Source organism: Numenius arquata, chromosome 10 (assembly GCF_964106895.1).
Source record: "Numenius arquata chromosome 10, bNumArq3.hap1.1, whole genome shotgun sequence".
Classification (NCBI taxonomy): Eukaryota; Metazoa; Chordata; class Aves; order Charadriiformes; family Scolopacidae; genus Numenius; species Numenius arquata.
Window position 1 is genome coordinate 46,393,533 of NC_133585.1, and position 13,801 is coordinate 46,407,333.

The 13,801-nt window shown below is 39.9% G+C and overlaps 1 protein-coding gene across 2 annotated transcripts in view; it reads right to left on the minus strand.

Annotated features, from left to right (window-relative positions):
* Nucleotides 1–2,467: 2,467 nt before the first annotated feature.
* Nucleotides 2,468–13,801, minus strand: part of CLOCK (clock circadian regulator) — a 62,120-nt gene continuing 50,786 nt past the window's right edge. Inside the window, exons 14-23 of one of the 2 annotated variants that reach the window (XM_074155168.1) lie at nt 13,083–13,224; nt 12,584–12,684; nt 11,568–11,657; nt 10,765–10,923; nt 10,606–10,657; nt 10,372–10,385; nt 8,756–8,962; nt 7,296–7,504; nt 6,712–6,988; nt 2,468–4,587 (exon numbers count right to left, since the gene is read on the minus strand). In XM_074155168.1, the coding sequence (XP_074011269.1) occupies nt 4,405–4,587; nt 6,712–6,988; nt 7,296–7,504; nt 8,756–8,962; nt 10,372–10,385; nt 10,606–10,657; nt 10,765–10,923; nt 11,568–11,657; nt 12,584–12,684; nt 13,083–13,224 (1,434 nt within the window). In that variant the 3' untranslated portion in view covers nt 2,468–4,404. The remainder of the gene's footprint in view (nt 4,588–6,711; nt 6,989–7,295; nt 7,505–8,755; nt 8,963–10,371; nt 10,386–10,605; nt 10,658–10,764; nt 10,924–11,567; nt 11,658–12,583; nt 12,685–13,082; nt 13,225–13,801) is intronic. The other variant, XM_074155170.1, reaches the window with a different exon arrangement.

The window sequence follows — 13,801 nt, forward strand, 5'->3', positions numbered from 1 at the left end:
AATCGACTCCAACATTTGAAAAAGGCCACGTCTTTACACCTCCCCAACGTTTCCACCCAAATTCATAATCCTAAGGGACACTTAGAATTCCCGAGCAGGCAAAATGAGCCTCCAGATGATTCTCTCTCATAGGCAACCGTGCAACTTAAAAAGCCTCCTTCCCTCCTTCCTTCCTTCCTTCCCTCCATCCAAGGAATCCGTCCTCACCAAGCCCTTCCCCTGGCCGGATAAAACACGAAGCCAACCCGGTTTTAGAAGCCTTTTTAATCTTGCACTTTGCGCCTCGAAGGATCACCGCCTTCAAGAACCATTTTCCAGAAATGTCTCTCTCGCCACTTTCATGCGTGTTAAGTTATTCCTCGATGCCCTCTCCCACACACCCCCCAACTTTTTTTTCTTTTTTTTTTTTTTTTAACAGTTTCACTGACTAAAGAAACAAACCGGTTTTCAAATAGTCTTTTCATTAAAGTGCTTGTTATTACTCAAAAAAAAATAAAAAAAAAAAATAAAAGAGAAAGTGCTATTTGAGTCTTACGAGAATTTCTTTTGCTGTGAAAAAAAAAAAACCTGCCTGATAACATAGCTTCATTTTATTCATTGTCACGTAAAGCTGAAAGGAAACCTCTCTCTTGTAAGGATACTGGGTTGCTAATTTTGGTGTTTGGCAGCAGGCGGGATGCCCACAGAAGGTGGCGACACACGGGAACCGTAGTGCAGAAGGTAAACCCTCTAGATGAAATGGAAGGCATATGGAGAGCTCCTACTAGAATCCTTTCATATTTATATACAAATATAATATATATTAAATATAATATAAAAATAGCTATATTCTTTTTTTTCTCTGAAGTTATCCTAGAAGCTTTTCTTCAAATCCTCACCCGCTGCAGGCAAACAATGTCTGTCTCTGAAACTCCAGGCGGCTAAACCCTCTTTTTCGCTCCACCGGGTACCACCAGCCCATTTCTTCATAAATACAACCCTCTCCTTCACAGCCCCCTGGCCCTTCTGTCAGAGCCCTTCTGTGACGCCAACGCTCCAGAACCTGCAGCATCACCGCGTTCGTTACCGTGCGAGTTATTAGGAGGTTGCCAGTAAGTCTATGACTGCAGTAATCCAGCCCGGGCAGAAGCAAAGGGCTGATTAAGGAAGAGGCAAGAGCCTGCTCCTCTTCCCACTAAAGATCAAGGAGAGTTCACCAACCGGTTCAGCAACGGGGGAAGCCTCAGAGCCTTTAAAAATACACTTTTTAGTCATCAGCCGCGAAACAAAGCATCTGCATCGTCCCTGCACGGAACCTGGAGCAAGTTCTACGCACTCGCTCGCCTGATTCCCGGCAGGAATTTCTCAAACACGTGCTGCTCTATTTTTCCAGTTTCTTTTGAGTTTCCCCGTCTTCTACCCTTTCTCTGCTCGCTGGTAGCTCTGTGGTCGAATGACCTCTCTCTCTCTGAGGTTACAGAGAGCTTCTTGATCAAAGCTCTTTCAGCATCACCTAATTTCTCTCTCACCTCGTTTAGCCTCCTTACGGACAGACCCATAGCAGCACACCAGAGCGCCTGGGAAAGGGGGGGGAAAGGGAAGAGAAGTTTAAACGAAGCTTTATATAAAAAGCTGCATCGTTAACTGTCTGGCTGGTATCGCTATTTTCTGTAATTCTCAGTATAATAGCTTAATAAACCTATTTTACCACTATTCAAGAGTTCTAACGGCACTATTAAAGCTCTCCCCGTTTTCTTTATTAGTGCTATGGTATTATTGTAATTGGTTAAAACAATTTTTTATCTAAATCTATCTTCCATTAAGCAAAAGTACTGCTCGCACAGACCTCTAGTCAACGCAGCTTAACTGGGAAAGGGGTGGAACGGCACGGTAGGGACAGCAGAGCGAGGCAGGATTTCTTTACACAGAACTTTACAGAAACGGGTTTCGGACAATTATTCCAGCCCAGAGAGCGCCAGAAATCCCTTTAAAGAAGGGGACGTGCTCCTTGCTGTGTTTGGCATCGGCATCCGCTCCGTGCTCCGGGTTGCAAGAGGCTTCTCGGAGCAGAAAACCATGCGATTCTCTTTGGTACTGCGTTTCTCACGCTCTCCTTCCTCCTTCGCCGCTGCGTTTTTTCTTTTTTTTTTTTTTTTTTGGTGCCCAACTCCTGCCGTGTCACTTTGGGGACAACACGGTGCCCCACTAACACCGGGACATGTCCTGAGGCCTCAAAACGCGCACAACCCCCCCCCTCCGACTGCCATCCAACGCTCAGCTAAACCGGTGTCGCCTTCCTGCGGGTTTGGTTCCTCCAGACAATAATACAATCAAACGGCTTCGTGGTACAAAATAGTCCATCGCCATTTGGTTACATTCATCCAACTCCTCCTCCCTATTCAAGATTAATCCAGCTTTCTCTCCCTAGCGCTAATTTTAACTGCTTCTACTCTTTTGTTTTGTTGGGTTTTTTCTTTTTTTTTTTTTTCCCGTTTGTTTTTAATTATCAGATCTATCAGCATTTATTCATTTTCCTCCGAAGTTCTGGTTTCCACAAACTAGTACCATAAAAACCTACTGAACGTTTACTTAAAATAGCACATCGTATCTGTTGGAACTTTTTATTTTCTTTATAAAGTGAAGTTGCCTTCTGAAGTCTTAGTTCAGCGGTATCTCTTAAAAATCAATAGCCTGGTAGTGTTAAATGCAGTCATGATCTCCCCCAACACACGCTTTAAACGCTATGAAAATGATTAAAAATAATAATAAAACGACAAAAAAAAAAAAAATTCAGCTTAATGTTCCTCCCGCTGCAAAAGGAGCAATCGATACATAGAGATTTTTATCTTTTTAAGAGCATTACCTTTGAGGTCTGAGATTTTAGAGACTCCTCTCTGCTCCTGGCTAGTGTTTGAGGGGGAGCTCCGCTCCAAAAACGCTCCTCTTCTCAACTCAGACCGTCATTAAAAAAAAATATAAATCAAAACACAGCACAGAAATAGCTATGAAATAGATACACAAGTTTGGCTGACGATGTAACTAAGACTTCAAAATTGAAAATGGTCACAGATTCCAGACGTCGTAATTCAAGATGTTCGACGTTATCACCTGAATTAAAATCAAGGCACTATGGGTTTTGTTGTTGTTGTTAAAATGACCCTGAATTAGTTCTGACTTATTTTTGAAGGAGAATAAAAAGATTCCAACATATTTTAACAAGTTACAATTCTCACCACAGAGAAAGTGGTTAAAAAGTGCCCAAAAGGTTATTAAATGTAAATATATTTTTGTGCAAATTACTCCTATAACTGAAACATTCTTGAAAATTACTGTCTTTTTTTTTTTTTTAAACCTTTTACATAAATATCTCCAACTATGAACTATATCAAAAGATAGCTTTGGGGAATAAAATTCCAACCCATCCGCAAGAAAGCAGTGCAAATTCCTATTTTTTTTTTCAAATAAAACGATGAGTTAATTATGAAATGACGGATGATATTCATGAATCCGAATGTCCTGAACCCTGATGCGATGATCACCAGTTCAAAAAAAACAAACAAAACAAACTAACAAACAAACAAAAAACCAAACACAGCTTCATCAATAATTTTAACTTCGAGAAGTCAACTGACCAACACACTGCACCTCACCGGACAAACCCTGACATCACGGACAAAGCACAAACAAGAGACTTGTGCCCACATTAAAGGGTGAAAATAACGATGCATCATGTTGTAAACAAAAGGGTAGAAACAGAGGAAAACATTAGTCTGAGTATGGCGTGAGAATTTAGGGAAACAGATTCAAACCTACAAATAACAGATTACATTTTCATGCATCATATAAAATATTTTGCTCTCTTCTCCTTTTATGCAGACATATACACAATATTTTACAGCATCTGTACAACAGAGAACTGGATTTCACACAACATTTTCAAAATATTTACTGTCCCATAATCATCTGAAAAAAATTAGATGGTTTTTGGACTAGATTCCTGGCATTTTTTTTTTCTCCTGCTAATTCAAACAATTGCTCCGTGTCCATTTTAATACTTTAAAAATGTACAGGATTGATAAAAATACCACTATTTTCAGCATCCCTCTCATTTCAGTCACATTTTGAGATTTCACCTGGACAAATTAACACATGGCAGCGAATACCCTTTAGAACACAGAAACCGGGGCAAACTATCAAAAGTTGGCCGCGTCCCCGTCACCGTCTCGTGGCTTTTCTTAAAAGAGATTCCAGAAGTCAGGAGTCGATCTCAACAGGGCGGTGTTGGAAAGCCTTCGTGCTGCTGCCTCCGCAGCCTCAGTGCAACTTGTTTTTGTGGAGCGAGCCCCCCTCCTGGTATTTTGCTTCAAAGGAAAAAAAAAAACCAAACCAAAACAAAAAACCGACAAAGGAGGCAGAGCCCCCCCGTTATTGTGGCTGAACTTTGGAAGGATCAGTCATCTTGTCAGTTCTGTGTCGCGACAGTTGCTGCTGCTGCTGCTGAGACTGATGCTGCTGGTGGTGGGACTGGGTGAAAGTGCTTTGTTGTAGCGGGAAAGCAGCAGAGAGGATGAGCTGAGCTGACTGATTTCCGTGAAGTAACCTGGACGTCTAGAACGGGCAAATAGGAAAAGATTATTTTTTTGTTGCTGCTGCGCCAGGAAACACGGGCCTCGCTGGTTTTTAGCTTTTCACAAGGGTTCAATCAAAATAAAACTTCTGATTCGGTCATTTGAGCTGAGCAAACGATGAAAAGATTAGTACATATGAGCGTCTGACCAATTAATAAAAGAGCTGTAACTGGTCTTCGTGATTTCCTGTGACGATGGGGAGGAACACGTGGCAATTTGTCTCCATCTCAACCCACAAGAGCATACCAGGGCTCAAGGAATCTATCAGAAGCAGCGCAGGCGGCTGTCACCGCAGTCAAATGAAAACACGGTCCGTGGCTTGGCCCAGGTCACGTTTATCCCCCCACCCCACCCCTGCCAAAATGACCATGGAAACCGCCGCATTTGCAGACCCAAACGTCCCCTTTGAAGGGGATTAATTACTATCAGAAACAGTAGGTTTTTTTAATACTAATCTTGGAACCAAAAGCTGATGGTTACTGAAGGAAAGCAACGAAGGCCGGACATAAAAGCACTTGGATGTCTCCATCCTGAAAGACGTTCCTCAGCAGAAAATAAACAGCATTGACTGCTGCACCTACAGAGCCAGGCTGTGAGAGGCCCCAGGGAGCAGAGGCAGGAAAAGCACTTTTCTCCCTTTTTAAAGAACATTTGCTTCACTTCAAATTCTAGCACTTTTAACAGTTTGGATTAAAAATACTAAACTTTTGCTGGAAAGAAACTCTAGGCCAGGAACAGACCTTTGGAGATCTTCATCTTTCACAGTTCTGGTTTTCACCAGAATGAAGTCAAAATTGTACAAACTTTATAATTTAGAATGAGAGTTACAGACACCACCAACCTACTGTTCACCAACCTGCTGAACAGTATGGCTCTTACAGTATTGTTTTTATATTATATATATATTTTTAATATATCTATCACAGACTTGTCAGAGAAGACATTCAGATCTGTGCTCTGGTTTGATTCAGTTCAAGAGCCTCCCGCTACATAACTGAGTGCTGAAATTCAAATCACTGGGTACCCTTCAGCTCTTTTTGAGAGTCAACTTGCAGCTGAAAAGCCTTTGCCCGATGCGCGACTGAAATCGCTATGTTCCCATGAAAGACTTTTTTTCAAACGAGTCAATAGTTTCATCGATGACCCAGCAAAAGAAAATTTTCCTCAGCCCTAAACAGAACCATAACCCTTCCTTCTGGATATAAATGTAGGTTAAACCTCCAGCTACTTACTGCATTTATATATATTCCACCTATGCACAGGGTCCCAAATGTAGGGCAAATGGGAGACCAGACGTAGCAAGAAATACTTGCAAAATAAGGATTTTTTTCTTATGTATACTCTTAGAGAGTAAAAAAAAAAAATAGAGCTGACAAACCCAAAGCAGTTAAAGAATGTTAAGTATGTGCACAACCTACATTGTGATAGTTACCTGGACTTTATCTTTCTTTGGAGAAAGCAACGTCAGAGGCTAAATTAACATTTTTCTAACCCAGGCCTTCTTGGAGACACTTCCTCTCTAGTGCTCTCGCTACCACTACATCTCCCCCACCAACATCACCTGCTGGTGAGCTACGGGCCAGCGATAAACTGGGCTCAACAAATGGCAACAGAATTCCCCATCAATTCTTTCTACCTTCTGTTCCTTTTCTTTTCGATATTTTCTACCTCTAAAATAAACTCCTTGGGTTTTGCCTTCCTTCTTTTTTTACCCAATCTCTCCTCTTTTCCACTAAAACAAGGTTCTTCTCTTTGCTTACAAGGTTACTTGCTGCTCAGCCTCCCCTGTAGCCCAGGCAGATGTTCGTGCCCCACGTTACGGGGACATGTCTTGCTCTGGGCTGCAAGTTGCTTTCTGTTTGAGATTCTCTCTCATACCTTCTTGCCTTAATACATGAAAGCAAAGAAAAAGCAAGCTGTTTTAAAGGGAAACATCCATTTCTTCATCCCATGGACAATCAATAGCAGTGATTCAAAGGGAAGAAGATATAAAACAGGAGAAAGCATAGAGTGAAATTGCAGGAAAGACCACCTCTCCTTAAAGTAGTAAGATTTTACAGAATGGCTTCAGAACATGCAAAATCTGTAGAGAATGCTGCTTTACCTGTAGGAACTGCTGGGGGTGCTGGGTGAGCTGCGGCTGGGCTGGCTGCTGAACGGTGGTGAGCTGCGGCTGCGGCTGGTCTTGCTGACCCGGCTGCTGCTGCTGCTGCTGCTGCTGCTGTGTTATGGATAAAGTCTGCGGCTGCTGCTGTTGGGCAGCAAAAGTGGGGTAAGCCGTCACCACCTGTCCCATAAACATCGTACTTGGGACCATGACCGCTCCACACGCCACTGGGGCCGTGACCAGTTTTGTGACAAGTTGCTGACCTTGAGAAAATCTGTTAATGGAAAAAAAAAAAAACCAACAACACATTTGGAGTCCCTTTAGGGAAAAAAAAAAAGCCTCACGTGCACTTGAGAAACGCAGACTTGTCAAGTTTATACTTTGTTATAACAACAGTGGCTTTGATAAGCCTGTGAACATGTTATTTCGGGCAAAGTTTAGTTTAACAGTTGTATCTATATATAGTTAAAATAAATCACGTGATTTTTTTTTAATGCTACTTTAGTTCCTTTTGTGTATGATGCAGCTATGTAAGCATGTCGTTACAGCAACTCATCCGAATATTGGTCTTGAAGATTTACCTGATTTGTCTTTCCTGTGTAAAAGTGGTGACTGCAGCAGCATTCTGGTTGTTGTTCTGTGGTAAGCTCGAAGGAACCTGGACCACGTTTCCCGTCGTTGGCTGAGAAATCACCATAGTGTTATACAAAGGTGCCGAGACTGTGTTCTGGGACTGGCTGGCAAGAGAAGACTGTTGATTGTGTCCACTAATTACATTTTGCTGATTATGCTGAAAAGCAAAAATATTTTATAAGATAGTAGTTTGAACATAGCCAGGTACTACAGCTGTCCTCATTGTCACTGCCCGTTAGTCACAACTGCCAACGCTTTTCTATTACAAATGAATTCTTAAATTTAAGTACACGGGTATTTCTACTGACTGAGGATTTGGAGGTGGGACAGGCCCTCAGACATTTGAAAATCTTAGATTAACTTCTTCTCCTGTTCAGCTATTTTTTTTTTTTCCTGAATTTCTCAGCTACTTACACCCTGTTTGTTCAAGATCCTATTTTTCACTTCTTAAGCATCTCTGTGACAGAACAAAACGTGCACATCACGTCAATCAATTTCTTACTTGAGAGTTTGGAACTAGCTTACTGCTGAGATGCTAACACTGAGCACCACTGTCTGCCTCTTCATAAATCTCAAAAAGGAAGTATGGGATTTAGATAAAGATACAAAGGAGGGTGACCACAGAGTCGGAGGTATAAACAGCCTCCATACCCAAAATGGTCAAAGTCAGTAGAAATGTTCAGCTTGGAGAACAGGCTTCTGTGGAGACACACGTAACAGAGAACTTTGAAATCATGCATGACTGAGAAGATGAAAAGTGAATTCCTGGTATATGAGCTGGGTGGCAGGTTGAAAAAAACAAACATAATTATATTTCACAGATAGAAAAGCTGTAGAACACACTATGAGATATTGTGGATTTTAGAAGTTCACATGGAATCGAAAGAAACTGAACAAACACCTAGAAGAAAAAGGCTATTACATTACAGCTGTCATACACCTACGGCATCTAACTGAAACTGCTGAGGAGTCAAAAAGTCAACTGCAGAAGCACCAATATATGCTCGACCTGTTCCTACACTTCTCTAGTTACTTGCTGTCTGGACACGGGGTTTCAAGCTCACCCAGCGCAATCCTCATGTTGTGCGTTCTGTCAACTGGAAATTCATAGACATTCAAAAAAAGGCAAGCTAAAAGTTTGCTTGATTGTGGTCTTTCCAAAAAGCTACTTGTTATTAATTATTTACATGCCTAAGTCCTAAAATAAAAACAAGATCTGAAAATGCATTATCAAGAACACCAACGCATTTCAATTGTAAAATCTGGAAGATCAAGAAATTAATATGACTCAAAGGACATTGGTCAAAAAAAAAATTTGGGAGGGGGATGTCAGGGAAGCTACTGCTGCGTTTCAGCGATGGTTTTGAGCTTATATTCTATCCAGCAGTATCAATAATGAGAATTTTACCTGCGTCGCAGTACTCTGCAAAGGCTGCTGCTGTATCATGTGTGGAGTAGTTATATGGCCTGTGTTCATCCCGCTTTGAGTCTGATTAGTCTGAACAACTGGAGCTTGCATGTTTATTGGCGTGAGCTGCTGAACGCTTGAAGAATTTCCAGAAGCAAGCTGCACAGAACCAAAGTTGAGTCCAGAAGTTGACTGCTGCAGGAACATCTTTTTAAAAAAAAAATCCACAAGTTAGCTTTTAAGAAAAATCTGTTAGTTTTTCAACATGCTTTAGAGAAACTAAACTTAATTATTTTAAATCAATATAAAATAAAGTTTCATCTTGGTTACTTAGAAGTGTTGAAAAAGCTCTGCAACTAGCAAGAGCAAAATGTCCAACTCCCATAAAGGGTCAGTATTCAGAGACTCTAACTGATAAGATACTAATCAGAATCCTAATTTATAAAGGCCTAAATATGAAGGTTTAATATTTGTCCTTAAACAAAAAGTACTAATTAGAGATTAACTTGCAATGTAGACTACAACTGTCTAAAGACAAAACGAATTTGCAATCACATTTCTATTTCTCTTCCCTAAGATCTCCAGAAATGAAACTAATTCAAATGAAGGAAATCTCAGAATCAATAGATCCAGGTATAGCACCAAGAACGTAATTTTCCTTGGCAATCAAGAAATCATAATGATTATAGTGAACTTTCCAACACTGTTGGAATAAACTGAATTCAGGACAAAAATATTTGAGTCTTTACAAAGAGACAGTCCCAAAACTATAAGGAGACGGGGCAATAAGGTAGAATGTACAGCACTGTCCTGGTTTGGGTATTTTCTCAATTATTTCCCAGATATTTTCCCTTGGAATAAGGTCTCTCCACAGTGCACGGAAAGAGAGCTGGGAATCCCTCCTCTTGAGGCATTTGTAAGGCAGTCTCCTGCTGGCAGGCTTAAGCTAGGAACGATGAAACACTGAAAATGGTGCATGACAGAAACTCCTACTCTTCAACAGAATTTAAGCAACATACTCAATGTTTCCAGGAAGTAATTTTTTCCATTCTTTATTCAGAATCCACACTGAAAATATTTAGATTATTTTCTTAAGGTTTATTTTAGTTTCGGGTGGGTTTTTTTCTTGTTTGTATTTTTTTTTTTACTAGAAAAAAAAAAAAAATAGGGTCATTCTTTTCTTCCAGAGATAGCTGCTGAAAAGAGAATGGTAAAATTGGAAAAAAATATACTGGTTAAAATAAAGAGATCTAGTCGTCAGCTGCTAGACTGAGTAATGCATCCTCTAGACTTCTTGTCTGGCTCAGTAACTACTTCAGTACGCCATGCGAAGTCGAATCACTTCACCAGGAGGGTGTGTGGGAGGTCCACAGCCTGACAGGACAGTTTAAGAAACAAAAGGTACGAACTTGACACCTTTGAGCTAAAAGAGGGAGTAAATGCTTATCTTGCACATTTCGGGTTACTATTCTAATGGTTGCAAAACTTTGCAAGAAGTAACAACCACTGCATCCTTTTACATTTGGGTTTAGGCATAAGCTTGGCTGGAGCTGCTCAGCACTGAAAAGATACAGTGTGGGACTTCCAGATACATTCAGAAGCAAAACGTCAGGTACCTCAGGAACGGTAGCTTCAGATGCTATGGATTTAGAAAGAAATTCTTTACTAGGAAGAACATCTTTACGTTGAGGGTGGTGAAACAATGGAACAGGTTCCCCGGAGAAGCTGTGGATGCCCCACTCCTGGAGGTGTTCAAGGCCAGGCTGGATGGGGCTTTGAACAACCTGCTCTAGTGGGAGGTGTCCCTGCCCATTAGAAAGGGGGTTGGAACTCAATGATCTTTAAGGTGCCTTCCAACCTGAACCATTCCATGATTTTAGGCACATCAGGTCCAGCTGGCAGCTGTCATGGGGTAGGGAGGATCAACTTGTGGAATTAAGTGCCCAAGTCTCATTTTAGGTGCCTGAATTCTCTACAGATCAAACCTGTAAGAGTTAACACTAACTCACCTGGAGCCCTTGACCGTGGACAATTTGCAGCTGCTCTTGAATCTTACGCAACTCTTCCTGCTGTCGATGAATATTTGCCTCTATCATGCGTGTTCTCTGCTCTAGCTGGTCCTTTAGATGCTGCATAGCTCCTAATTGAGCTGAAAACTGAAACACAGGCTGCAGTGTAATGAATAAATTAAAAGCTGAGCAAAAATAATGACATTTTGTTTACAAGCAGTAAATCTCCTCCTCCACAGTAGCAAGGAAATCAAGCACTGCTTTTTAAACTGCTAATAAACATAATCTGTGGACAAATTCATTAGTATGAAAATGTCACAGAACTCACATTTTCATTGATGTCACATTTAATTGATGCATCAGTTGCTGAACTTAAAAAAAACCCCAAACTCCACAGCAAAAGAAACTGACTGGTGTCCAAATCATCAAGACTCTATAAAATGCCTTACTGATTTACGTGGTGCTGCAGAGTTGAAAATTAGAATTGTACCAGTATACCAAAAAAACTCACCCAGAGCTAAAACATATGCAAATAACTTGGGAATACCCTCACTCACAAACTCTATCTTAATTTGTGTTTGTATCTATGTTTATAACGGCCAAGGCTGAAAACTACACCCACACAAATAATGGAAAGAAAAAAAAATAAAGGAAAAGTGTCAAATAGAGGAATTTGCTCATTTCAAGAGAATAATGTTAAAGGTGACTTTGGCATCAAAGAAGTCAAGTTCTGAAAGAGAAATTAACCTATTCAGAACAAGACTGTTTAAAAAATATAAACAATAAACCAACTTAATCCATACCTGGGACATGCCAGACTGGAGCTGTAGAGTTGCAGGCTGAGACATCGCTGGCTGTGTTACTGGTTGTCCGAGAGACTGGGAGCTTAAAGACTAGGATTTAAAAAATTGTTCCATAACTGGAAGAGAATGAACTTCATACTTGACATGAAATATTTCTTTACATAAATTGTCAGTTCCAAAATAGCATCATATGAACATATGATACAATCAAGTAAATGTTTCCTGAAATATCTAACCTTAAATATTAGAGAATTAAGAACACAAGAGCAATTGATTATATACATTATATATATATATATATAAAAGAAATTTTCCCACTGCTTAGAAATATATAAAAGCAATAGGCATAAAACAGGAAAAAAAGAAATTACAATTACAACTGTTTTAAAAGTCTTATTTGTAGTAAGGAAAAAAAATTCAACAACTTTGGAAGTTACTCCTTTGATTTATTCTTAAACTAGTAATTTTTAAAAAATGCATATTTTAATAAGCATTTTATTTTTGCAGTGAATGTATTAGTTCAACTGGAACATGAGTACCAAGTACACGAAGCATGACATTTTCTCATCAAGATTTCAGAAACTATATGAAATTATTCACTAATATTCTTAGAGTCATAAATCTACATGAATTCTCTAAAGGGACACACTGCATTGCATTGGTAATTTTATATATATATATGTATATAAGTAGTTACATACATAAACATGTTAAAAATGCAGAATCGTACAAAGAAGTTATGTATCAGTGAAAGCAGAGATTCATACACAATCCTGCAAACCCTAATGCCAAAAAATACATACTTATATGCTTAATTATTGTATTCCCTGAAAATGCAGTATACTCAAGTTGCACATTGATGATACAATTCTGATAGTCACGTATTCCAAGTGAAATGTTACAGTTTAAATTATGTGTTTTTCAGAAGAAATAAAACAAAGGTTGTATGGATTTAACTATACCTTTTAAAGGTGAATTACCCTGATTAAATACAAAATTTTTCTCTGAAGAGTTACCTGACTACTCAGAGATGATCTTCTTTGCGCAGTCTTTTCATGACCGGATAAGCTTTGCCTCGGAGGAGTGCTGGTGTCCACCGTCATTTTAGTTGGTGTTGCTGACAAGGTACAGAGTTACAACAGAGACATGTTAGCAGTAATCTCAATTCTGCAATGCAAAAATCAAACCACAGGTACCTTTTAACGAATAAAAAAAGAAAAGGCTGAAGGCTTGGACTCTTTTTTTGTTTTTTTTTTTTGACCCAGACTATCCAACAATAATGCAATCTGATGGACTGAAACAGGCAGATATTGTACTTTTAGAAGCAGAAGTCACTATACAAACTCTGAAAATCTGAGTGGTTACCAGATCTCTGAACCCTCAAAAAGGACATTTTCATTTGCACGTTTTTCATAAAATGATGCTAAACCACTAGTTATGCATTTAATTAAAGTAAGTAAAGTAGAAAAAGCCTTCATCTGGAAGGCAATTATATTTTCAACAGTTGGTGCTTACATGAATGATCCGATACTGCAGTATGTGAAGATTTTCTTGAACTCCTGGAGGAAGCAGAAGGTGTGGGGCTGGTATCAAACCTTTCCAGTGCTTCTTTGAGACTCACTGTGTTGATGTGATTGTCAGACCCAGAGTCCTGACTCTGAAGAAGACACACACAAAGAACAATTATTTTATCTGATTCAGCACACAATGTACATTTCTGTTATCAAATATCTGAAACCGTGCTGTCTCTAATCACCCCCCTTCCACAGGTGGCTAAGCAGAAGCAGTGGCCGGGTTGACATCTCTAAGCTGAGTTTCCATTTGCAGCTTTTATCCTTGGAAAATAAACCAAACCAAAGCCGTATAAGCCTAGAAACCCAAATGCATGCAGACACAGGCCACAAACTGACTGCTGAGTTGACCTGCTTCTCTAGCAACTCATTTCACTCTGAACACTTGTGTAACGACTGAACTGCTTCCTCTTTTGAGGAAGGATGAGTTAATTCCAGGAGAAGGAGCACTGTCAAATGAAACTTCCTGAACTGCCACGGGAAAACATTTCTGAACTGCCAGGGGAAAACACGGCAGAGCATCTGCACAAGCTGGCTTATCTAAGATTCACTGAGCTTCCAAGGACAGTAATTCAAAATTAATTTTGTATACTTCAAAGAAGCAGGACAGAGTCACACAACGGAACAGCCCCTGCTTTCCTCCTGTGAATACCTTTAAGCCAT